At 37.5% G+C, this 27,384-nt stretch overlaps 3 protein-coding genes across 6 annotated transcripts; 2 read left to right on the plus strand and 1 right to left on the minus strand.

Moving 5' to 3' along the window:
• Positions 1-26,921, plus strand: ftsj1 (FtsJ RNA 2'-O-methyltransferase 1). Of its 3 annotated transcripts, XM_030135921.1 has the most exons (12): positions 1-7; positions 1,199-1,201; positions 20,835-20,962; positions 21,422-21,491; positions 22,599-22,719; positions 22,902-22,980; positions 23,072-23,124; positions 23,215-23,268; positions 24,084-24,186; positions 25,793-25,876; positions 26,035-26,138; positions 26,307-26,921. In XM_030135921.1, the coding sequence occupies exons 3-12, from the start codon at positions 20,842-20,844 to the stop codon at positions 26,475-26,477; spliced, it is 960 nt and encodes a 319-aa protein (XP_029991781.1). In that variant the 5' UTR covers positions 1-7; positions 1,199-1,201; positions 20,835-20,841; the 3' UTR covers positions 26,478-26,921. The 3 variants fall into 3 exon arrangements, with proteins under 3 accessions (XP_029991781.1, XP_029991780.1, XP_029991779.1); XM_030135920.1 differs by lacking the exons at positions 1-7; positions 1,199-1,201 and adding an exon at positions 20,226-20,328; XM_030135919.1 differs by lacking the exons at positions 1-7; positions 1,199-1,201 and adding an exon at positions 20,280-20,328 and having other exon boundaries at positions 20,832-20,962.
• Positions 4,626-7,385, minus strand: kbtbd13b (kelch repeat and BTB domain containing 13b). Its single transcript, XM_030135916.1, has 2 exons — positions 7,296-7,385; positions 4,626-6,345 (listed from the first exon to the last, which is right to left on the minus strand). The coding sequence occupies exon 2, from the start codon at positions 6,193-6,195 to the stop codon at positions 4,756-4,758; it is 1,440 nt and encodes a 479-aa protein (XP_029991776.1). The 5' UTR covers positions 6,196-6,345; positions 7,296-7,385; the 3' UTR covers positions 4,626-4,755.
• Positions 11,837-18,117, plus strand: LOC115420567 (serine/threonine-protein kinase pim-3-like). 2 transcript variants are annotated; one of them, XM_030135917.1, is made up of 6 exons: positions 11,837-12,101; positions 12,852-12,961; positions 14,774-14,824; positions 15,711-16,074; positions 16,539-16,715; positions 17,184-18,117. In XM_030135917.1, exons 1-6 carry the CDS (start codon positions 12,020-12,022, stop codon positions 17,369-17,371), a joined length of 972 nt encoding a protein of 323 aa, XP_029991777.1. In that variant the 5' UTR covers positions 11,837-12,019; the 3' UTR covers positions 17,372-18,117. The 2 variants fall into 2 exon arrangements, with proteins under 2 accessions (XP_029991777.1, XP_029991778.1); XM_030135918.1 differs by having other exon boundaries at positions 11,837-12,096; positions 12,850-12,961.
• Positions 26,922-27,384: the final 463 nt, after the last annotated feature.

The following is a 27,384-nucleotide window of genomic DNA, read 5'->3' on the forward strand; positions in this document are numbered from 1 at the left end:
CTCTGCAGTCTATAAACAGGCTGTTTTTCCCCTCAGAGATGCTGAAAGCTGAACGTCTGAACACTGGGCTCAGTGTTGAATCTGTAAGGAGTCATTGGTGAGTGGTGGGATTTATCTCCTGATGGATGAATGTCTTTACTTCTTAGTTCAGACTTGGGAAAATACTCACTTGTTCCTTGTTGAACTGTTCTTAATGGAGCAGTTCACGAATAATAAGCTAATGAGCACTAATAGGCACAACCTGCTAGTCTCACTGATGATGTGATTGAATTATATGTATTTAACACATAAAGAGCCAAACAGCCACTGGTGACCAAAACCATCTATTGAAAATGTTAATAACTGTTAGTAATAGTAGTAGTAGTAATTTATTCATCCATTTAACAAAAGACGATACATACATACAGTTTGGATTTCTATATTAAACATGGGCGAAAAGGTGTAGGCTGAAGCAACAGCTTATTTATGCCTACCCTATTTACAAGAAGGAAAGTTGCAGAAACAAAACAAGATAACAAGATGGCACAGTTTTAAACAATAATATAGATAAAACAAATAATATAACCTAAGCAAAATCTTAGATTCATATTGAAAATTGGCGTACTTTATCCTAATATTTTATGTTTATTGAATACCTTAGTTTTAAACATCCTTTTAAATTGCTAACTGTTAACTGTTTAACTGTTGATCCACTTATCCTATCAATACATGTAAATAATTGATGTAAAATAGAGTTTGTCATCTTTTCATGGTTATCAGATATGACCCATTTGGACGTTCAGAGGCTCTGTAGTGAACACGGAAACACCGTCATCTTCTACAACATTGATTCATCAGTAAAACACATGATGTTGGATCAATGACAGTGGATGGAGAAACTGGGTTTATGTTCAGTTAATGATAGATTTGCTGATGAAGTGACTTTTTCCTCAGTTTTCTATATTTCTGACAATCACCCTCAATTTTTTTCTGAGCTTTATTGAACATCTACATTATTAACAAATAAAATCAAGGAAAATACAATATTTTCACTTTAAAAATGTAAATATCAGAAGATAACATTATAAGAAATGTTGATAAATCACCTAAGAAAGGTTACAAAATAATTGCCACAAAAGCAGCACAGGGTCTTGATGGGTTAATCTATGAGAAAATTAAGTATAATGTTGATATATTGTATGATTTGACACAAGACCAGAGGGTAAAATTGCTATTTACTGGAGCTGTTACCACTCCTCAGTGCTTTTTAAATACTTCATAAAGGACCTGTTCACTCTATCTTGTATGTTGTTCTTTTACTTTCACCAGAAGATGTGGTTTGGAAAGATGAGAAAAAAAAAAAAAAAACACACAAGAAAATTTTCCTCTAAAGCCGATGAAAGATGCCGTGAGAGACAACTGTACTGTATGTCAGAGAGGTCAGGGTGAGGATCAGGGTCGACAATACGACAGCAATGACATCATCCCCTCAGACCAGCAGTTCATGTGTGTGGAGGGGCTTTATTTACAGTGACCTACTTCCTATGCAGCGTTGTGTGAATAAAAACACACTGCATGTAAACACGCAGATCATAACCTGCCATCGTCACCTCTCTGACCTCAGCCTGCCATCAAAACAAAGACGCTCGCATGTTATCAGCGTGTGTGTTCATGTTGTTGTTTTTTTATGAAATTGAATCATCTGTTATTGTTGAAAGACTTTCCTGGAAAAAAGAAAGAAAGAAAGAAAGAAAGAAAGAAAGAAAGAAAGAAAGAAAGAAAGAAAGAAAGAAAGAAAGAAAGAAAGAAAGAAAGAAAGATAGGCAAAAAGGTAGGTGAGTCAAACAGTCACTTCATGTCCTATTTGGGCAAAATCCAACATGTGAGATGAGAACTTGACCAGGGTTACGCAGAGCCAAAGGGAAACCACAAAGTACAAAACCTTCATTAAATATGACATTAATTTACTCAGAGACTGTGGTGAGGTGAGACTGACCCAAATGTTTTCTAGAATAATGTGCTGAAAAGTTATGCTACAAGCTGTGCATTATTATTATTATTATTATTATTATTATTATTATTATTATTATTATTATTATTATTATTATTATTATTATTATTATTATTGTTGTTGTTGTTATTATTAGACTTTTATGTAGATTTTCAGATCATATTTAACCCATAAAGACCCAAACAACCACTGGCAACCAAAATCATTTACTGATATAAAAAGTTAAATAACTGTTGATCCACTAATCCTGTGAAGAATGTAGTTCATCATCTTTTCATGGTCATCAGATATGACCCATTTAGACGTTTGTAATGTACATGAAAACACCATCATTTTCTACAACACTGATTCATCAGTAAAACCCATGGAGTTTGATCAACAACAGTGGATGGAAACAATTGATTTTATGTTCAGGTAATGATATAGTTTACTGAAAAGTCACTTTTCCCTTCAATTTCTCTGTTTTTAATATAATAATCCTCAGCTTTAAGTTTTTATGGACATCAATCTTGATCAGTAAATTAAATGTAGAAAAATACCTGATTTTCACTTAAGAATGCAAAATACTGATCATATTATTAGAATAAATGGTGATAAATCACTTAAGAAAAGTTAAAAATAGAGAGAAAAATCATTTGGGAACAGCCATAAAAGTAGCACTGGGTCTTTATGGGTTAAGCAAATCATTATCTGAATAAATTGAACATTTAGTCAACCAGGTGTTTAAGCATTGTGGTGGTCAGTCCTAAAAGTGTGTATTCAGTTGTGAACTATACTTCTTTTTTTTCTTTTCATTTTACTGGCTATGAAAAAAAATTCAGACCACTTTATCTGTAGAAATTATAAATTTGTTTTATGCTTTAGAAAACGCATTATGGGCATTGTCCGTAAACAAACATTTTTCCATATTCTCTTTCTTTTTCTCATATTTATCCAGACCTGTAGACTCTATCTGTTTCTGTGCTAATTGACCACTAAATTAGTTTAACAACATAAAAAGGTAAACAGACTATATTTTCACAAACCATACAAAAGAAGAGAGAAGTACCTCATTTTTGCAGGAATGATTGCAATTTCAAAAAGTGACGGAGACCTAACTGTCAAACTTGCCGTTTGTCAACAGCCCACTCTAAATCCTGGCCCACAGTTGCTTTATTACATTTAAATTATATCTTGTTCATGGGAATAAACATGAAGCTAATGCAAATTTAAAACATGTTAAATAGAATTATTTTACTTTAAGCCTTAAAATAATCCAACCTATAGTCTCTGACCAAATAAAAAGTGAAGCAGTGCAGTTTAATCGTATTAAACTGAATGTCGTGTCTGAATGGTTTGCAGTCAGACAGCAGACTCACCCATCCTAACCTGATTAACCACCACAGACAGATACTTTTCACTGAGTCAAAGCTCTGGTTACTGCTTTTCACCCAGAGGTTACAGGGGACGCCAGCCTGTGCATCGTGTCCTGGCCTGACCCTGGCTTTACTCTCTCTTCTGGGTCTGATTTAGCATCGCTGCCTGCTGCTGGCATCCAGCCCAGCTGCCCTTCCCCGGTGCCTGGCTCTGCCTGTCGTTTAGCCCCGCTCCTCTCTCCATTCTCCATCATCATCATCATCACTCAGTGCCAACAGGAAACAGAAACAGAAGCTCTGTGTGAGAACAAATACTGAAGCACTGAGAAATACACTGGCTACATAAGATAAAACAGATTTACAGCTAAAACAGCGCGAGAAAAAGCTATGTAAATGCCCTGTCATAGCAACTGTCTCAGACATCAACTGGTTCCTGCTGTAAGAGAACCTATACAAATGGTAGAGACTGACAGTATATGTCAAATATTCCAAAAGATGAACAACTGCCTAAGGAATAGATTTGATTAAAAAAGTCAAAAATACAAGTACTGTATGTGTGTTTGTGTGGTCATTTAATAATAATAATAATAAAAAAAAAAAAAAAAAAAAAAAGGTAACTAAAACTCCCATGATGCACTTAAAGCTCTAGGTTCTCATATGTGGTCTACTAAAGGTCCATGGAAGCTTAAGATCACAAGGGCTCTTAAACTGAAATGCAACCTGCAGCTTCAATCAATTCATTTAGAAAATTCTCAGTAAGATTAAAAAAATGTATAAAATAAAAAATATTTTCAGTAAGAATGGCATATTTTGTTCAGATTTTAATTATATTTTCACAGTTCTAGTATTTTTCCACTTTAAAATCCTATATGCACACCTCAAACAGTAGATTTTGTAATGTAAATAAACTGCTTTACAATCCAACTATTAACCATTATGTCACATTCTGACTATTTACTATTATGTTACAATTAACTTCCAGAAGATTAAAGTCAGTGAATATTCTTCCTAATTCTATCTTACAAGTTCAGTAATTAAGGAAGATCTAACTGAAAACAAGAATAATATTCATTATTATTTTTTAGTGTATAATCACAATATGATGTGTTGTTTTGTTCTTTTCCATGGAATCAGCTGTTCATATCTATCTGCACAGGGATAAGGTCAGTTGCTCAGGACAGACTTCTTCTTTCTTTTGTTTTTTTTTATAGCCAATACTAGAGTGAGGAACAGGGAATTCAGTTATTTGCAATCTGCAATTTCACCACTAGTTGCTAGCAAACATTACGCACTGAACCTTTGACACTTTTTCAGTGTGCACACTTTTTTTTTACATTTACAGAAGAAAATTTTTGAAGAAAATAAGCCTATAAATGTGAAAAGTCTGATGGATTTTACAATGTTGGGCCACTACTGAAGCATGAGAGCTTCGGGCAATCTGAGCAGAAAAGTCCACACAGATCCACTTCTGGGGAAACCTTTCATCTGTCGTCGGGGCTTCCAAGTTTTACACTCTATGGTGTACTCAAGGGTCATGCTTCTGTTTAATGTCAACGCTGTGTCACCTCTCACCACAGAAGTGAAGAGTGAACCTTTACTGTTAGCAAAGTGTCCTGGTAGAGATGACCACTGGCCTGAGGTCAGATTGTAACAGTCCATCAAGCATCTCAGGAAGTCATCTGAGGGTCCGTTTCTCATGATGTACAGATTGTCTTTGTGTCCAACCATACAGTGGCCATAACTCTGCTGCCTGATCAGTGTCGTCACCAGCTGCCACGTGTTTTTCCCTAAAACATATTCATAGATATCCGTAGTGTCCATTGGTTTCCATAAACATACAAAGATCCGACCCATGGCTTTGGTGCAAGCCACTCCAGCTGCAGGTCGAGGCAGGTGAGCCACAAAAGCCCACCTCCCAGTTTCAACATCATAAGTTTCAACGGACGACATCATGATCCGCTCATACTCTCCTCCAATGGCGTAAAGACGACTGTCAACGCCCACGAGGCTGAAGTTGTACCGCAGCTGAGCGGGACTAGCAATTTGGCTCCAGCTGTTGTTTTCAACACTGTAGCAAAAAGAAGTGTCCACGACTTCTTTGTGGATTCCATGAACACCACCGATGATGTAGAGTTTATTATCCAAAACTGTCACTCCAGCCAGAGAGGTACTGGCCTCTAGTGGAAGATCTGTCAAAACATTCCAGTTATTTCCAGCTTCATCCAAGTAACAGACTGTTCTGGAGGCAGCGTGTACGGTTTTGTCAACTCCGCAGGTCACATGGGCACCTACAGCCACAAAAACACTTGGGGCTAGAGACTCTATGTAGGAGATCAGCTCAGGCGCTAACGTTTTCCTGAGCTCTTCCTCCAGATCGCTGTACATGTTTCTGATGAACAGCGCAGCGGCGTGGTAAAGGTCCATCAGACCGAAGGTTGCAGCGGTGTGATACATGAGCAAACAGTTATCTGAGTCAATGAGGTTAATGAGGTGTTTGGTAAGCGGTGCCACTTGTAAGAAAGCAGCACATTCAATGGCCTCAACAATGTCATCACCATCCAGAATGGGCATTTCTCCTCGTAAAACACCCAAGGTGATCAGGAAGCCCTGAGCCCGCAGACACTGGAGGTGGATTTCCTCTTGGCGACACTCCTTCATCCCAGAGCGATAAAGAGCTTGGAAATAGTCACAGCTCTGAATGAGTAACGTCTTCTCCTCAGAGAAGTGGGTGTCTCCAACCACAACAGTTAACTTAGCTGAGATGACCCCAGAAGTAGAACATGGCAGACATCTCCCCTCATCTGCACCATCATAGTCGCTGTTCTCTGAGTTACTGCTGTACAACGACATGACCGCTGTCCATGACACGCATGAAAAGTCCAAGAGAAGTTGAAGCGTTTCCAAAAGCCTTGAAGAGGAGCTGGAGAGAAGTGACTCTGTACAAAGCCGGTTTACTCTATAGGGAGGCTCAGTTGTTTCACAGCTTTAAAATAGAAGCAGCTAAACATAGAAGAGGACAAATGAACAGAGTCATATTCATGCTGAAAATGCAGCACCCTCATTCATATCAAACAGTGAGTAAGGCAATACAGCAGGAATGCTCATGGCAAATGTAAGGTCCTAAAAAAGCCTAAAATACCATTCCTATTAGATCAGGGGTGTCAAAGTCATTTTAGTTCAGGGGCCACATTTAGCTAAATTTGATCTGCAGTGGGCTGAACCAGTAAAATAATAACATAATAATAGATAAATAATGTCAACTCCAAACTTTTCTCAATGTTTCAGAGCGAAAAAAGTAAATTTACAATATGAAAATGTTTACATCTACAAACTATCTTTTCAAAAGATGTGAATAACATGAACGAACTGAAAAAATAAGTGTAATTTTAACAATATTATGCTTCAGTTCATCATTTACACATGAACATTATAACTTACAGATCACAGTGGATCTACAAATACACAAAACATTTAGTAACAGACAGAATCTTGTTAAAATTGTACTTACTTCTCTTAAGACATTTCAGGTTGTTCATATTTGTTCAGGTTATTCACATTTTTTGCGAAATTATACTTTGTTTTAGTGTAAATACATGAAAATATTTACATTTACAAAGAGAAAAATTTGGAGTTGTCATTATTCATATGTTATTATGATAGTATTTTACTGGTCCTGCCCACTTGAAATTGAATTGGTCTGAATGTGGAACCTGAACTAAACCAATTGTTCATATCTTAGTATAATTTTTGCATTTCACAAATTCATCCCAAGGGCCGGACTGGACCCTTTGGCAGGCCGGATTTGGCCCCCAGCCTGCATGTTTGACACCTGTGTATTAGATTATTGTTTCTTTCAAAAGTCAGAAAAATAACAGAGTAAAATGTCTGCCTATGTCCAAATATTCATCTTCACAGCCCCTCCTTAATACATGTATCTTTACTGATCTGACCTCTACAGGTAGCAGAGGTTGGTTATCTCAGATCACTTTGAACACCACCAGCAGGTCTCTTTATCCATCTGTCTCTTTACATTCATTTACAGTTAGTGGGTGGAAGGGTGGGTGGGGGACTGACCTACATTTGGACTCAGTAAGTCTGACATAATACAGCAAGTCATGTGACGCGGCTGCTCCCTCCTCAGTCAAAACAATCCCATCGGCTCCAGCAGTTTGTGAGCAGACTGGAGGGATTATGGGAACGCCGACGCTGCTTTGATCTTTCTGAGTGGCTGCAGGTGATGATATGATCCCTGTGTACCATGGGAAAACAGACAAATGTTAACAATCATAAAGACATATGTAGGCCTGCATCAATGGAAACACCAGAGTATAATATGTAAGAACATGACGACAAAACACAAGTAGCAAGTTCAAACTCACAAATGAGACCTACCCACGTCATGTGTAACTTTGATGATATTTTGTCCTCTTTGTCTCTCAAATCCCATCATGCACAGATCAAAAGATAATGCAGTGACCCTTCTGATAAATACTGTCGATCTAGAGATCAGTTATACTTTGCAAACTCTATTTTTATCAAACTAGCAGACTTTCAACCTCAGATCTGACCCAAATCCACAGTGAAGAACCAGAAATACTGCTCCATTTCAGACTGCTGGACTGTTCATCAAGGAATAAATGAAATGTTTGTGTCCCTCCTTTATTTTGTATCCTGTGTTAGAAATGGATAATTAAATAAATTAAAATAAAGACCCAGTGCTACTTTTGTAACAGTTCCCAAATTAAATTTCTTTATTTTTAACCATTCTTAAGTGATATATTACCATTCATTGTAATATCATGCTCTGTATTTTGCATTTTTCCAGTGAAAATCACTTATTTCCCTATATTTAATTACTGATCATGTAGATGTTCATAAAAGCTCAGATTAAAATTTAGGGTTATTATATCAGAAACAGGGGAGAATGAAGAAAACGTGACTTTTTCAGTAAAATAAATCATTAACTGAACATAAAGTGTCTCCATCCACTGTCATTTGTCAAACTCCATGGGTTTTACCGGTGAATCAATGTTGTACAAGATGATGGTGTTTCCACGGTTACTACAGGGCCTCTGAATGTCCAAATGGGTCATATCTGATGACCATGAAAAGATGACAAAGTGCATTTTACACCAATTATTTACATGTATTGTATATATGTATATATACATGTATATGTATATATTTGTATGTGTAACTGATTTTGGTCGCCAGTGGATGTTTGGGTCTTTATGGATTAAATAAAACTTGCAGCACCTTTTTAAACACAGATTGCTTTAAATAAATAAATAAATGTCAAAGATTCGATGACACTTTGTTCACTAATTCAGTAATTCAATCACTTGGTCATTGTCAGTCGACGGTTAGGTCACTTACTGTATATAATCAAAGATGGGCTCTAAATAGTTCACAACATGAAAGATGTAATGCATTATACATTACAAATAGTTAAGGTGGAATGTAAAATACTTTTACTCAAGTGCTGCCCTTAGGTAAAGACTTTGGTGTGATACTTTTAATTGAATAGTAATACTTTTAGGCAGCTCTATACTTATACTTCACTACATCTCAGAGGCCAGTGCTGTTTACTCCAACATATTTGTCTGCCAGTGTTACTTTTCATGTTTTTATCCCCTTCCTGTCCAGTGAAAAGGATTATTTTTGCATGTTTGTGATCAACAGAAGACATTCTGTTAAATGTTGTAACCCTTTGCCATCATGACAAGACACAGCCTTTAAAACCCCTATTGAATCATAACTGAAAAATCGTGTCAAAAAGCTGAAACCATCTGTTTTACTTAGCTCTAAAAAGTACATTTTTTCAGTGATATGTTCTTCTCACACCACAGCGATGCTACACACAATATGATCTTTTGAGACAATGCTCTAGATTAAACTAGTTACCTCCGCCAAGGAGGTTATGTTTTTGCCAGGGTTTGTTTGTTTGTTTGTCTGTTTGTCTGTCCGTTAGTGTGCAACATAACTCAAAAAGTTATGGACAGATTTTGATGAAATTTTCAGGGTTTGTTGGAAATGGGATAAGGAAGAAATGATTAAATTTTGGTGGTGATCGGGGGTGGGCGGGCCCACGGGGGGGCCCATTTCCAACAAACCCTGAAAATTTCATCAAAATCTGTCCATAACTTTTTGAGTTATGTTGCACACTAACGGACAGACAAATAGACAGACAGACAAACAAACAAACCCTGGCAAAAACATAACCTCCTTGGCGTGGGGGGGCCCACGGGGGGGGCCACTGATCAGCCTTGGCGGAAGTCTGCGCTCTCCGAGTGCTTCTAGTTAACAGCATACATCACACAAAGTAGGTGAAATGAGTTCAGTCTTTAACATCTACAAGCAGGAAAATGCATCAGATACATAAACACAGCAGTAATATGAATCTAAGAACATTACATTGGCCCAGCTTTCTGACCCAAAAGTGGGTCACAGATTCATTTTAAATGAGTCACTAAATGTGTGGTCAAAAAAGCTTTTTAATTGTGTATTGCTTAATTGCTATATAACATCATGCTTTTATTATGACAGACATGTGCCAAAAACATATAATTAGCTGTTGTCATGGAATTGCAGATATTTGTCTGTAAGATGGCTAAATTTATACAGCCATTTATAGGGGAAGTTGTAGTGTATATATGAGACAGTGACAATAAAAAGGAACTAAAACACAAGTGTGTGAAATGTCACAACCAAAATATAAAAATTGAAATGTCAGTAAGAACTGAAACACACACCGTTTTCACTTAATAATGTGTATAAAGTAAAAACTGTTTTTTTTTTTACCCTAATTCTTTTGTGTATAAATGAACCTGTGATTTACAGTCAGTTTATTATTAGAGCCATTCTCTGAATACAATGAAGAGAAGACGTTTTTTTTTTCTTTTTTCTTTTTTTTTTTTTTTAGAAAAAAGCTGGTTAAAAATGTGTTTCATGTCCTATTTTTCAAGAATCAATTTGCTTGGTTTGAATTTCTATAAAATTGGGTTGCAACTTGATAGGCATGGGAAAATGTGGGTCACAAGGTGAGATCAGCTGAGGACCACTGACAGAATGTAAACCTAAACCACTTACAGTGACCATATTTGTGCACAATGACTACTTGCTTTGCTTTGTCATGAGGTTCTTTCTGGTGATAATATTTACACACTTTTGTGTTTGAATAAAATCAGTGATGAATATTTCCATATATTTGAAAACCATAATGATCTGATAAACTGCAATTATGAACATTCTTTTAACCATCAAAGACCTAAACAGTCAGCTGTGACCAAAAGCATCCACTGATCTAAAATGTTTAACAACTTTTTACCCACTACCCTATTAATATATTTAAATAATTTGGGTAAAATACAATTTCTCAGTTTTTTCAGCAGCATCAGATATGACCCATTTAGACGTTCAGTGGGTCAACTTAAACAAGCATGAATCAATATTTTTTTGTTCAAACGTGAGGTATGAAATGGTGATCAATATGGCAGATTTAGAAATGTAAAGAAAATATGCTGTAGCTCAGTTCTGGATTATATTCTGGATAAATGAGAAATTGGTTTTCAGAGCAAAATCTGAAAAAGTCACTCTTTCTTCAGTTTTCTCTTTTTGAAATAATAATCCTCAAATGGAATCTCAGCATAATGATTACAGTACGTGGTCAGTAAATTAAATATAGGAAACTAATTGATTTCCACTGAAAAAAATGCAAAACAGAGAGGATGATATTAAAATAAATGGTAATAAATCACTCAAGAAAAGATAAATAGAGAGAAAAAATCATTTGAGAACTGCCACAAAAGTAGCAATGGGTCTTTATAGGTTAATGATATATATATTTCTTTAAACTCACTTTTTCCTCAGTTTCTCTGTTCTGGTAACAAACAAAGTTCTGAACATCTACACGATCACTCAATCAAATCTAGAAAAATACTTGTTTTTCATTGAAAAATCCAAAATACAGAGGACAATGGTGAAAAACCACTTAGGAAAGAAAAACATTAATTGGGTAGTCGCCACAAAAACATTTTAACTGGTGTTAAAACAGAACAAACTGACAAAGAGTGAAGGACGCTTTTCATTAATCCACATACTTCTACTTAAAGTGTCTCACGCATTAATTTTCTTTGAAATCTAAAAAAAACAAAAAAAAACAACCTGAGCCACTCTGTGCTGAGCTCATTTTGGCTCCATGTTAATTAGGCTGATTACTGATAACACAAAGGCGCACTTCTGTTCTCTGATCCGCGTCCCCATTCGCTACTTACTACGTTAAAGTAGTCCACGCGTTTCCTATTTGATTTCCATCCTTATTTTTGTTTTGAAGAGAGGAAAATTACCATGAGCGGGTCCAACTTACTGCGATAGCATTTTATGGTATGTCACTTTGTTTGGGAATTGGTGGGATTTTTATGTTTTTTTTAATGTTGATATACGGTCAGGCGGAAGGATCTATCCGGTGTGAGTGTGTGAGGTGGCTGTGGTTTAAACAGTTGCAGCGGCGGAGTGGAGCGGCGCAGGCGGGCAGTGTGTGTTTATGTGGATATGGCACAGATACTTACTGCGTTTCACCGCGTTTTTTCTTAATTCTTCCGTGAGATGCGCTTTTTAACTCTAGCGCCTGTTTTGGACACATTTTCGGGTGGGTTTAGGGGTCCTCTGGAGCACTATGCTGCTCTCTAAGGTGGGCTCTTTTTCTTACATCTCGCCTAGCATGGATCTACCGGCGAAGCTCCAGCTGCAGCAGCAAGGTAAATAAAGAGGTCAAGCCGGTGTTAAAGCGTGTTTCTGTGACCCAATAAACTCTGGGACCAGATTACCTTCCCTTTACTTAACATACCTTACCTTTATAACCTCTAAAGTAACTCCTAATCTTACTGAAACGTCTTTGATGTAATTTAGATTGGCTTTAAATTCACTTAATTTAACGATATAAACTAGACAATGGGAGTGTCTGTATGGGGTTTGGATCATGTTAGCTAGCTATTTACACTGTAAACAAACCAATATGTGCTCACCGAAGAGCTGCGTTTCGTTCAAAATGTCAATGTTTTCGTCTTTTGTTAATAAAAATGTGATTTAAAATTAAAAAGGCCATATTCCAATCTTGTTCCTTTTCTAAATCATGTTAATACACCAGACATGGTTAGCTTGGCTGGAGTTTAAACAGCGGCCTTTCTCTAATCAATAAATGTTGTGTTTGTTTTGGGGACGGGCTCGTGCCCTCCATTTTTAAACCGCCGACCCCAGAACAACAGGAGTCATTTTAGGACACTTGCTGGTGTGTTTTCGGTTGTTTAATCCCAGTTTTAGACCGTTTTTTATTTTCCAAACGTGTTCATATAATTAGCCGTTCAACCAAATGACAACATATAAAGTGTAAAACGAGGTCACGCGGAAAATGAGGCGGTTTGTTTTTTTTTTCACCGCCTCACATGGTCTGTACTCTAATCACGAGTCTCTTATTATTTTGACCTTTTTCTGTTGTTTTTTTTTTTCAGCCAAAGTGGAAAAGCAGCCTTTTGATAAACTGTACCGGCTGGACTCGGTGCTCGGCAGTGGAGGGTTTGGCACCGTCTACTCGGCTGTTCGTCTCTCCGACGGTCTGCCGGTAAGAGCGGGACAGGCTTTGTTTTGGTCCCGGCACATGGCCGCGGTGCGTCTGTGTTCAAATTACAAAGAGCACAAACACACAGCAGCGTTTCCGCCTCCGGATCTTAGAAATAAAAGCCTAACCCGCTAAACGTATTCTCGAACATCCCAAAGTGTAGTGCTAATATTTTTTGCAGAGCTGAAACAAATAATTATTTTAGTAGTTATTTCTATTTTTCTATTTCAACTGATTTCTGCATGTATTTGAAATTTTAACCCTAGCCAAACTCTACTATAAACTTTTTTAGCTTTAACTCTTTCTAACTTTGTCAAACTTTACAACTTTATACTATATCCATTTATTCTTTAACTTTATTTTTGACATTGACTGATCTCTAAATTAGACTGTTTTATATTGTTCAACTAGATTCTCTCATTGTAACATTGTTTTCAGCTATGTTCCACCAAAGCTTCAACTCCTCCTATTTAAACTATTTGTTAAAATAATATTTTGTTTTTTTATGGTGTCTTTTGTCATCAGGCCGGGGACTACAGCAGGATACTAGCTATGTTAGCTAAAGCTGCCCTATTTACTATTATTGATACAGTTAATTATATGGGATTGTCCATGATATATTAGTTGGTTTCAGGTGTGGAAGGTTGTTGGTTGAAAACTGTTTGGGAATGTTATTAAAGTGGTGTTTTTGATAAGTAGTGACCACCAGGGAAGGATTTTCCACTTTCACGAAAATGGCTTTTTTGACTCTAATCTCACACTATTTGTCATCTCTGGCCAATATTCTGATATTGCTGTCCATGAAGGAGTGTCCTCTTTCCTTGTAAAGATGAACTGCAGAAAATCCTTCCCTGAACCCCCCCCCCCCCCCCCCCCCCCGCCTGGATTTGGACAGTGACCCACCCATGTGGTCAACGACCCTGAAACTCATACTCAATACCCACCAATGACCCTACTCCAACCCCTCTATGACCCTAACACATGAGTTGGGAGTAACACCCACATAGACCACTCCCCCTGCAGGTTTATAAGTCCACTTTCTCCCACTAGTTATTAGAAGTGAAGAAGTCTCTTAGATGAGAGATGATATGTTTTCAAAAGAGTTAACCAGTCCAGTTGAACTGAGAGGAACTACCAAGAAGAACGATGACCTGGGCAAATGAGAACCTACAGACATTTAAGAGTACATTGATGTTTGTCCTTTTGTCAGCATTCAATTTTTACAATTTCCATTATTTTTACATTAGTCTTTCAGATCGCGTAGATACTTTTAGTATTTTTTTAAAATAAATATAATAGTAATTTTTCAGTCACCATGTGAAAAGCTATAATTTATAGAACCAGCAAAGGGCAGGACTCGGAACTATGATTGAAAATGATAGTTTATTATAGGGCATGTATTGTACAAAGGTACACAACGTTGATTGTGCTTCACGTTTTTCAAAGCTTTGGTTTGTTTTTATTTCAGTTAATAAAGTGTTTTTTCAGTGTGTGCTGTCGCCTAATGACTGTCTTGATATTATCAGAGCTGAAGACAGCAGGTTTATATTTATACATTATAGCTTCATTGTGCTTTTATTTTGAAGGGTGCAGCTTTTAACTGTACTTCCAGTTTTTGGCACCACTTCTGTACCTTGACACAGTTGGTGCTGTGTGGCATGTGGTGATTGTTTACACAAAGAAAGTGGAAATGTATGCTGCTCTTCTTTCAGCCCATATTAACACAAATTCAGTTTTTTCCATATCAGTGTTTTAACTGTTGCATTTTCCTGCTATATCATATATTTAATATCTTTTATGTGGATGGTTTTGCAGGTAGCGGTGAAACACGTGTGCAAGGATCGAGTGACGGAGTGGGGATCTCTGGTGAGAATGACTTACCATAACCTTATTGAAAAACTTTGTGCTACTTGAACTACTTTGCATGATGTGTAATCAGATACTGTATTAAATAGACATGAAATCAGTCATCCTCTGTCAATTTAAAACCATTTCTGACAGAAAACTGACAACAAAGTATTTGATATTTTCCTTTTTTTCAATGTCAGCTTAATATCTATGGGTACTATACAGTTTCCAGGCAAAATAATACATTAATAGATTATAAACCTAGTAATCAGATTGTTTCAAATAATAAAAATCTATAACAATTTAATTAACTTGTATTTATTGTATTTTACAGTTTAAAATAAATCTCTGTGCCACCTGGGTGTCAGACTGAAATGTTAACACTGGTTCTAAATGATGATCTGTGGTAAAACCTCTGTTCATATATCATACTTTTCTTTTTATTTGCGACTTTATTTGAACTTTTATATATACAGCACCTCTTGTGTATGGTCGCAATAGACGGTGCTTAACCATTGACATATAACGCAAATTCTTACATATTCAAATGTTTTTAATATACATACAAGTGTGTATTTTGAAAGTAGAGCTAAACTACTGCACTCAACACCACGAAGAAGAAACATAATCATAATTCTTTGAAAAAATTCTGCTTCTTCATACAATACATTGTTATATATGATAAATGGCGATTATACATGAAGTTAATTAGTAATGGGGGGGGGGGGCTACAAGGACTACACAGCATTTATATGCTTTGGCCAATGTCCCTCATTTTGATTTGAGCTCAAGCAGATTAAAATCAGATTTGCTTCTGAATGTAACACACATATTGACATCATTTTAATAAAGATAATTCTGTTCTAACTTAAGTACTAATGAACTGATACTTTTACTTCCTCAGACCAATGGCGTTGTTCCTTTAGAGATTGTGCTATTGAAGAAAGTGGGCGGAACCTTTGGTGGTGTGGTGCAGCTGCTGGACTGGTGGGAGCGCCCGGATGGCTGGTTGATGGTGATGGAGCGTCCTGATCCGGCTCAGGACCTGTTCGATTATATCACAGAACGCGGCATGCTGGGTGAGGCGGTGGCGCGTGGCTTCTTCCTGCAGGTGCTGCAGGCGGTGCAGCACTGCTTCAGCTGCGGCGTAGTCCACAGAGATATCAAAGACGAGAACCTGCTGGTGGATCTGAGGACAGAACAGCTCAAACTTATCGACTTTGGCTCCGGGGCCATCCTCAAAGACTCTGCCTACACTGAATTTGATGGTTAGTTTGGTGATATTTGTCATGTGTAATCATCATAATAAGGGGTAATAATACAGGATTAGGAGTATACTACTGAAAAACACCAAGAGTTTTTATACCTTGGGAGTAGGGGTAAGTGTATATGTGAGAAATACTAGGAGTTAAAAACTGGTGATGTTTTTAAAATGTGTGGACATTTTGATTTTTCTGCTGATGGCATTTTATCACCACAGCTTCTCATGGTTATTGACAGTAATCATTGTACTGCACCAGCCGTAAATTACTGTTAGCCTTGTTTAGCAGTTAGCATTTGTAAACTATAATTATGTGACTGTGCTGCTGCTGTCTTGGCTGGGTCTCCCTTGAAAAAGAGAACCCTATCTCGATGGGACCAACCTGGTTAAATAAATAAAAAATAAAAATTTCTGAACTCTGAATAGATGACAGGGCAGGTTTGTTAAACCCTTCCACTCCTATCTCGTCAGGTACTCGAGTGTATAGTCCTCCAGAGTGGATCCGGCTCCGGAGGTATCATGGCCGTACAGCCACTGTCTGGTCTCTGGGTGTACTGCTGTATGACATGGTCTGTGGGGACGTCCCATTTGAACAAGACGAGGAAATCCTGAGGGGGTGCATCAGCTTCAGAGGTCAAGTCTCTGCAGGTTAGTGAGAGGATGCACCACTGAAGCTAAATCACTGGAATAATTGGCCCTGAATTATAAAACTGTGCGGTCGATGTAAACCCCTATCTAGAGTCGGAATATTTATGCTGATAAGTCTGTTACGTTCACTGTTACGTTCACACACATTAGGTTTTAGCCAGTAGAAACCTTTTCTGTGACACATCATAAGTCACTCAATGAAATGATCTTGGCATTTTAGCAAGCTACTGATTTGGTGAATGTGGAAACATGTTTTCTTAAGTAAATGGCTTAATTCCTACGATGTCTGTAATTGTTTTAAGTAATGATTTCATGATTTGCTTAAAATTTTCTGCTGATGATTAAAGAAAAAAAGCAGTATGTTATGTTATTGTTATTCAACACCTGCCCCACCTACGTTACCAATAACAGTGTTCTGTTTTGCTGTAGTGTGACATAATTTCCTGCTTGTGTGTGTGTGTGTTACAGAGTGCCAGCAGCTGATTTGTTGGTGTCTGAGCCAACAGCCATCTGAACGGCCAACCCTGGAGCAGATCCTTCTTCATCCTTGGGTTTTGGGGAGTGATGAGCAGCAAACAGAAAATGGTAACATCATGCTCCACACCATCACAGCCTCCTCTTCCTCCTCATCATCCTCAAGCCAGGAGGACCTGTGACTGGTCTGCACAGCGTCAAATAATGAGACACTAAAATGGACTTTAAAATGGATTACATGGCAGAGTACTACAGCTGAGGATGGCATTACTGATTTGGAGTGCCTTGACTTTGAAACCATGACACTGTGGGTCGGTTCTGGAGGATGAAGGGGCACAAACACACCTAAACCTTTTCTTACCAAACCTACAATGAGACCAGATCTGATGAACCATGTAAATTTGACTCAGATTTTACTGCTGACTCAGGTTTTCAGTACTGACAACCCGGAGGGAAAACAAGACTTGTTTTCTAAATTAAGATCTGTAAAATGTTTCTTGCATCATCCAGGGCCTCAAATTATATCGGCTGTGATTCTTTTAGTTTTGATAGTTTAAGGAACATACATGTTTATTTCTGTGTGACGCTCTGTCTTGTTATGAGGCAGTACTGGAAATTGAGACGTCCTGAAAGCATTATGTTAAATGCACAGTCAATGCAAACATTCACTTTTCTATTTTAAATGTCTGATTTTTATTTGTACATTTTTGTACATTTGTGTTATTTATTTCGTAATATTCCTTGGATCTTCCTGTGGATATTTATTTCCAACTTTTTTTTTTCATTTGTTTTTGTTCCTGTGAACAGAGAATTACAGAAGTGGGGTTAAGGAGTTGAAACTTGTGACTTTTTGATGTAAAATATAAGTTTTTGAAAGGGAAAAGTATTTTCGTACAAGATTTTTCACATTAAAAGTTTTTGTATATAAGCTTGTGTATGTGATTTTTTTCACTACTATCTTCGTGCCAAATAATCAAGTCAGGTTCAGACAGTTTTGCCGCCATGAATACAAATAAAGTTGGTTAGAAATGAAGAGGATTTTGTGAAGATAGAGATGAGGACCAGTTAAAAATGAACCTCAGCACGTGATTTTTGTTTTTTTTTAACATACAGCAATTATAAACAAGATTATTCGCCTTTGAAATCTAAATGAAAATGTGTAAGTGGTAATGGTGAATTTTGAGCTGGTGCTGTGGGGGACACCTTCGTACATGGGTCCTGCCATCAACACCAGAACATGTGTAACATGTAACAGAACAGCAAATAGTGAGTAAAAGCTTTTGTGCTTTAATTTTACACAGTTACACAGTTGTTTGGGTTAAATTTGTCTAGTCTTAAAATTAATGTTGGTGTCAGACAAGCTCAAAAAAGCATGAAGATGTGGACTTCAGAACCATGGTCTACACAAATTGGCAGCATCAAAGTGTTATTCTATGATTCTACTCAGTATAAATTCAAAGAAGGGACTTTCTTTTCATTCGGAGTATTTCAAAAACATCACAAACCAAATGTTAATTGTGAACTCCAATTTAAGATGACGGGAAAATATATTAAACCAAGACCACTTAAAAACTTGATCCACCAGTTTCATTTGTATTTGACATTTTCTTGTGAACAGCCCTAATGTCCATCTGTGGAATAATGATGCTGTCTAGTTCATCTTGGAGAGGAATATGTCTGTGTACATAGAAACAGGTTCATATCTTTATTTAAGCCCCAAAAAAAAATGAAGCAAACATGAATGTGATGCGTTGATAGTTTTGTTCAGTGTTGTAGACATAAAACACAACAGACTGAGATCATGAATAATTATTATAAATAGAACCTTTATTTTCATTCTTTAATACAGACCATTTATCTTTGATGGGTCAAACCTGCTTCTTGCTACTTATGGTTTGCCTGTTCGAGTGTCATAATACTTGTATAACCTCAACTGATTTATTCACATGTATTTTTCCAGGACGACCTGTGCAATTAGAGCATATTTGTGACCTGAATTAAGCAAAAAAAAAAAAAAAAAGCCAATGGAACAAGTGAAAATTATCTTGGAAGATTTCTTGAAATAAGATTTTCAAGATCTCTTGTCTAAAAATAAGTTCTTCTATCTCACAAGTTACTCTTTATGTGATTATGTTTTATTTTAAGTGTGATGAAATATTTTGACTAGAAATGAGAAAAATACACTGGGTAAGATTTAGGTTTTTGCAGTGTATTCTTTGCATTTTTCTTCCTTTATCTCAGCTGCCTTTGTATCAATGTCCATCATATTCCATATTCAAGTGCAGACAGCCTCTGTGCTAAAACCAGCCTTTTGTAAAGACAGGACTGATCTCTGTAGACAGGTTTCACTTTGTGCTTTGAGTCTTTTGGCGGCAAATAATCAGCTGAGCGACTACAATTCCTCTGACGTCACGTCTGGTCCCTCATCTACAAGCCATAAAACGAATAAAGATTTCATATACATCAAATCAAATTTTATTTATATAGCACTAAATCATAACAAAAGTTATCTCATGACACTTTACATATAGAGTTGGTCGAAACCAGACTCTAAGCCATATATACATATACATGGCCGTGGAATGTGTAGACAAGACTGTAGTCATATAGACCAAAAAATAACACGAAATAACGATATAGGATTTTTCAGTTCGTTGTTTTATAGTCGGATATGACTTCACGGGTAAGTGTCGTGCTATGTTGTTTTTGCCATTGAGATGCCAAATTATGGGATACGGTCTTATCTATGCCTCTTAGACGCTTTGTGATCCAGCCTTCAGTTGAATGTGTTGTGGAGATTTTGGAGATTTTTTTTTCTAATCCAACAAATCCAACATCACCCCTGTAACTGTCTTCTGTGATCTTCACTAACATTAGTAGCGGCCCTGAATGGGCCTGATGAGAATCACACGCAATACAGTCATATGTAAAGAAAAACATTATTTTCGTCTGTTCTGTATATTTTGATACCACTTTAATGTACTGGTGAAGTGCGGAAAAGATGAGTGCACAAAAGAAACGAAAGTTTGGTTTGTAAATAGAAATCGACAGTGAATTTTGAACAGGCGCTGTGGGGTCAGCTAAGTACAGGAGTCCTTCCACCGTAAACACCGGAACAACACGTGAACATCATTTAACAGTGAGTGAAAATAGTAATACTTTTTTGTTTAACACGGGATTTATACAGTTGTTTCACAAGTGTTGAATTTATGTAGACTTAAATGAATGACTTAGCGTCTGACAATAAGTTCAGAAACGCATTATGGTCTGCACTTTAACAATAACGGCTAGCTACAGACATGCTAACTGGCACCATTCAGACGTTCTTACAGTACAGTAAATTACAGTATTAAAGAGTAATCACACAAACACGTGTGGGATTTTCTTTAATCATGCATGCAATAGACCACAAACCAAATATTACTTGTTATGACCGATTTGCGCTAAACTCAAATTTAAGATAATATAAAAATGAATTGAACAAAAATCACCTAAAGCTGTGGTCAACCAGTTTTATTTTTATTCGTAAGATTGAACCTGCGTTTGATGGCATTGTAGAAAATTCCACTGTTGCAAATATCAGATAAAATACCCTGCGTAACAAAGAATTCCTTTACTCTGTGTGTGTGTTTGGACTGTCAAAAGGATCAGGATGGGTCGCTCTTCCAAAGACAAAAGGGACATTTATTACCGTCTGGCCAAAGAGGAAGGCTGGAGGGCGAGGAGTGCCTTCAAGCTGCTGCAGCTCGATCACGAGTTTAACTTGTTCACAGGTAAAACTCAGCATATTTGAGTCTGATGTGTACGGTAGTGTATCTAAATGAGCTTTCAGCCCTTGACATGTTCTCAGACAGAACTGGGGGACATCTTTTTTAGTTTCCCATTATGAACTGTAGGGTTAAGATGCAACCCAGACCATCAGTGCTTATGACTGATTCCATATATGCATGTCTCAGTGAGGGAAATCATACCTAATTGGTTACAAATTCTTAGAGTGATACATATTTGCACCTTTTAAGTAAAAATAGACATTACAGTGACCTTTAAAATTGACTTCTGTCTCCCAAATAAAGAATTAAAAGCTGTTACGACACCCTGAAGTGATGTGTACTTTGTACGGCACTTTTTAATAACTGAATAAATGATGAGTCAAATAAACTGTGTTATAGTCTTTTTTTGTCTTGTGATCTGTCTAATTTGTCTTGTTTCTCCCTTGTGTCTTTCCCCTCCAGGTGTGAATAGAGCTGTGGATTTGTGTGCAGCTCCTGGCAGCTGGAGTCAGGTCCTGAGTCGGAAGCTCAGGTGAGTTTCAGCCTTGTCTCCTTTATGTGAATATTCATCTAAGTAAAAACAACACAGCTGAAATGTAATAACATTTTGTTAAATTGGTACATTTTTGTGATTTTATATCCTGTGACAAAGAAATGTTTTGCAAGTTCCATCATAAGCCGTTGCTTAATATAAGCAGCGGTGAGATATAAACAATAAGTATAAGCACTATTACTTTTCTGACAGTTTTACTCGTCAAATTACAGTTTTCATCCCCTTCAGTCCAGTAAAAATCACATGTCCATAATATGTACATTTTGGATAATTGTGATAAACTGAACAATTAATTTTACCTTTACCTGTTGAATTGAAAAATCTTCAAAAACAAATTAAATTCTTTAAAATCCTGTTGGATTAGCTGGAGCTCATGAAAAGTTAATTTTTTTCAGGAATGCAATTCTGGGACAGTAATGCTAACAAACTTGTTAGATCTTGTATAAAATGACGCAGTCATTTAGATTAAACTACCCAACAGAAAAGTAATTCAGATCATCTTAGCCTTAAACATGTACAACTATGAAATGTAATTTTTACATTGAAGAACCAGGGAAATACGTTGAAGAATGATATTTTCTTTTGCAACATGTTACATGTTTCCTGTAAAAAGAGGAACCATGGGAGACTATCCCCTTCCTGAAAGGCCCACTTTGCTCTAATGTGTCATTGTAGTGAAAAAGTCACAAGTAATGTTAATGTGATCTTGTTAAATGGGGTTAGATTTAACCCTATCAACAGGGAACCAAATAAAACAAACAATGAAAATTTAAATACTGCAAGTATGCAACTCAAGAAAACATCATACATGTGAGTTTGGAAAATCACAAAACGATCTCATGGGACATCAAATGCAGTGTGATATAGAAGATTTTTAGGAAATGTAAAAAAAAAAAAAAAAAAAGTAATACTTTAACAATTCCAACAAAAGAACGCTCTTATTATTTTATCATTATTGGCCCAGATATCAGTCTTATCAGTGATGTGTAGAGGAAGACAAAGCATAAACATGCAGAATTAGAACTTAAGTAAAGGATCGGAATACTTCTTCCTCCACTATAAAAATGTCTTTGTGTTTCCACTCAGAGGTCGGGAGGAGAAGGTTGAAAAGGGTGAGGGGGGTGAGGAGGTGAAGATTGTGGCTGTGGACCTGCAGGCCATGGCTCCTCTACCAGGAGTCACTCAGATTCAGGGAGACATCACCAAGGTGACCATGTGCAAAATTACACCTCTTCTTACTTAGACTGCAGAGGAACACTCGCTTTTCCTCCTAATCTGTACAGGATTTAGTATTGTTTGATTATGTCCATCTGTGCATCCTCTTTATATTAAACATATCAATCTGCACTGACTTAAAATCATGACCTCCATTGTCATCTGCCTGCTCAGGTGTCGACGGCTCAGGAAATCATCCGACACTTTGAGGGTCAGCCGGCCGACCTGGTGGTGTGTGATGGCGCTCCAGACGGTGAGATGTTTCCTTTCTACTTGTTTTCACTTGATCTCATGTTTTTGTTTTTATTCAGCTGTCTGATTTACAACCTATTTTGTTTCCATAGTAACGGGACTTCATGATGTGGACGAATACATTCAGGCTCAGCTTCTATTGGCTGTGAGTACACAGGTGTGATTGTGTTTTACCTGATGTGCTGTGATTATTCACACTGACCTGTCTCTCTCTCCCTCTTTCTTTCTCTCGCAGGCCTTAAACATCACTACACACGTCCTGAAACCTGGTGGAACGTTCGTGGCCAAAGTGAGTTCAATATATTAGGAATTATTTAGTCACTGAACCATTAGAAAAATATCACAAGAAGCATGATGTTCTAATCAGTCAATAAATGGTTGTTTTTGGAGTGACTTTCCAGAGACACATCCTGCCACTCATAATAGTCTCTGAAAAATAATTTCCACTGTTACTTGTGTGTTAACTTGTCCATAGCCGCTAATACAATGGGTAAGTATTATCTGATATTCCAGTAGTTGGCATTCATTATGTAGTCGTTCCAGACTAACCCTTTAAAACACCAACAGTCACACAAGAACAAAAACAACTTATCTGATCACAACAGCGGTAGTTCTGTGAGGTAAAATTGCCAATTGTCAACAGTTGAAATGCACAATTGTTCTTGAAGCATTTCATAGTATTGCTCCATTAACATTCTATATTACTGCACATGACTTCATGTAATCATTTATGGTAACCAGTCTGGGAAAGCTCATCTCCCTTTTACCTGTATTTAGAAACTACTTTGCATGACAAAGTGCAACAGTTGTAACAAGTAATTGTGTGAAATTTTACCAGCTTTACAAGTCAATTTGATTGTAACATCTGCATTGTAATTGAATTGACTTGTAAGGCTGGTAAAATTTCACAGTTCTACTCCTCTTGTTCTAAGTACCATCTGCTAGAAACAACACACTGACTATGGATAAGATTCTCATACAACCTTTCATCAAACAATCCAACTAACCCTTTAAACATTCCTTTCAGAGGTGTACTGGAGTACACTGGTGCATTGTGGGTCATAAACAGACTGTATTAACCCCTAGCTGTCCTTTGTATGTCAGATCTTCAGGGGGAAGGATGTGACACTGCTTTACTCTCAGCTGAAGATCTTCTTCAGCGGGGTCACCTGTGCTAAACCTCGCAGCAGCAGAAACTCCAGCATTGGTGAGCTGTCAAAGTAAACCAAACACATGGCTCAGATGGTAGACAAACCCCACCTCCCCTATAGTAATAAGACTCCATTAAAAAATGTCTTATAAGAATTTCACTTGAAGGAGTAACTTCACATTTTTGGACATCCTCTTATTGTTTTTCCTGCAGAAACATAAGAAGTTGCAGCCCATTAGTTAAGGCAAGAAATTCATTATTCTCACTAAAACCAAAATATGTGAATTTACACTTCTGCTTTTATACAAATGAAACAAACTTGATTTAATATTCCCAAAGATTCGGTCACAGGAGACACTGTTTAGCTCACCATGGAACCCTCGAGATGGAAAAAACAAACCTGTAACTCCATCTACAGGCATTTTTTGTGTCCTTCAAAGTTATGCTGACGTGTACTGGATATGTAACATGTATACTATATTTGTTAACAATAATCACACCATGATTTTCCAAACATGTCTCTTTGAAATGAGATGGTGATGAGATTATGCAGAAATGGCAGTAAAAATCAGCAGAAACATCATGACCAACATTACTCTTAACATAATTCAAAGAGGCAATGGTTTTCCATTTTTTGAAAAGAGTGTCCTCAAATAACTAAACAATTCATTGGGAAACATTGCTTTAAAAAAGCTGTTCTGGTTTTGATCTAGAGTAGTAGTTTTCTCAACGGGGGTGGTACTGTCCCCCAGGGGGCGTTTGGGCAACGTTGGGGGACATTTTGAATGGGAAAGCTGAATAGGGGGCACTCAGGCACAAATCAGGGGCGTTAGTCACTGTTATCAAAATGTATAAGTATCTATATCCAATGTATCCCCAATGGAGGATTTCCCTACTGGTGCTTCCCCGTTTGAAACTCTGCAGGAAAAAAAATCACCGCTTTTGCTGGAATACAAACCTTCATCTTCTGCATTGTAGCCCGTAGTGTAACCTACTGAGCTATATGCCAGCAGTGGTACTGGCCGGCCTATTTGCTATCTGTTTGTTTTGATTCGTATTGGGATGTGACGTTTATTCCTGTGGGTGGTGCTTGGTCTCCTATCTCTTGTATTGGAGGACAGGGGAGGTCTACTGCACACATGCCATTTATAACTAGCGTTTATATGGTAAAGGGAGTTAAATCTAAACTAGACTAAAGTCTAATAATCATGAAGAGACAACTGTCTGTTCAAGCAGCATTTGAGTCTGAACGCCAGGAATGAATGAATGAATGAATAACTAAATAAATGTATAGGTGTAGGTCTGCTACACATTAAAAAAATTAATTTACAATGAATTTGATCACGGACAATGTTCCATAGACCTGGCAGCATTTCAGCACAATAGCCTAACTACTTGATGTTTTTCCTTAAACATAGACTACATTAGGCTATTCATAAACATTTCCAATACTTAGACAACTATTATTAACACTAAAATGAATTATTATTAACAATAATATTACCATCTTCATCATTAGGCATGTTAATAGCCCCGTTTTTTGAAGGGGGGTGAGGGTGGGGGCTGGAGGCTCACGATGAGGTGAGGGGGCGTTTGTTCAAAAATGGTTGAGAACCACTGATTTAGAGATAAATCTCTCTGTCGTTTTGTTGTGTCTGTACAGAGGCGTTTGTGGTCTGTCAGAATTACCAGCCTCCTGAAGGTTATGTCCCCAACATGTCCAACCCTCTGCTGGATCACTCCTATGGTAACTACAGACTTAAAATTTCCCCCTTACCTCATATTTTTCTGTCATTGTGCAGATCTCTGATTGTTTGTATAAGTGGTAAAACACAGTTCAGTCTGTCTACAGTAGTTATTCTGTGATGCTCCTGGTTCAGTCTGATTTGGCTGTCTGTTCCTCAGATGTGGATTTTAACCAATTAGAGGGTCCAAACCGTGTCATAGTGCCTTTCCTGGCTTGTGGGGACCTCAGTGCCTTTGACTCGGACAGAACCTACCCTCTGCAGGTTAAACACACAGACCACATTCACTCAATCACTCCTAAAAAGTTTAATCAATAGTGAGCTGTAAATGGAGGCTGCATTTAGCATTATAACCTTCACTGACAGCTCTAGAATTACACAATATGAAAGGTTCATTGTGTGATAAATTGCTCTGATGTTTTCTGTTCTTAGCTGGATGCTGGTAAACAGTACCAGTACACCCCTCCCACCCAGCCCCCCATCCACCCGCCCTACCAGCAGGCCTGCCACCTCCGGAAAAACAACTTGTTGTCCAGAGAGGACGCTCCAACCGACTGTCCCAACCAGAGCCGAGACCAGGATCCATCAGCTGAGTCCTCATGACCCACCAGGCTTCGCCTGAAACAGATGGAGATATCAATAAAGCAATATTTGCTTAAATGATTCCCACTGTCTACGGAGTTAGAAAAGGAGGTTGGCTACAGTGTGAAGAAAGTGTGCTATGTGGTGGACAAACTCACACACCATAGCAACAGAGAAACCCTGCTCCAGATCTCAGCCTCAGATCTGTCCTGAAACCCACCAGCAAAGGTCGTTTTAAAGAATGACCTACTTTTGTTTTTAATGTGTCATTTTGTGTAGATCTACCATTTTAGAATGTTATAAGGCTACAGGTTGTAACCATCTCCTGTCACATCTATATGCTGCTGTATGTATGTGCAAATAATAAAACTAAACATGTATGCGCAGGCTGACATTCTTTCACTGAACCCATAGTCAGGTTGATATGTGACTTTTTAAGGGCTTTTAGTTAATTATTCTGATGTTTGAAAAAAACACATCCCAAAATGTAAGAAACTGTGATGTGGTGTGTTCTGGCTTCTTTCTCTTTTCTCACCATATTTTAGATTTGGCCTTTATTTCAGTTTGTACAGTAAGCACTAAGATGACTAGATGCAGTATTCACCAGTGGTAACCACTAGTCATCCAGGGTGTTCTTGAAACGCCATCTGGTGAAGTTTTTATCCTCTCTGAGCTTATAATGAAGAAGCCATAACTCAGCATATGTGTGTATGTTTGCACCTGGCACAGCAGCAGCAACTTCATTCATTATTAACGTCATGAAGATCCAGATTCCAGACCTGGTGACAGGATCTAACTCATCTGTGCATCAGGCAGACCAGCTGATGAACAGACTGGGGCCTGGTCCTATTGTTTTCACGCTAAATTGCCCATTACATTTTTTTCTGTATTGTCAGATTAACAATTAAATTCACTGGCTCACTGGTTG

The sequence above is a fragment of the Sphaeramia orbicularis genome, chromosome 6 (assembly GCF_902148855.1).
Source record: "Sphaeramia orbicularis chromosome 6, fSphaOr1.1, whole genome shotgun sequence".
NCBI lineage: Eukaryota > Metazoa > Chordata > Actinopteri > Kurtiformes > Apogonidae > Sphaeramia > Sphaeramia orbicularis.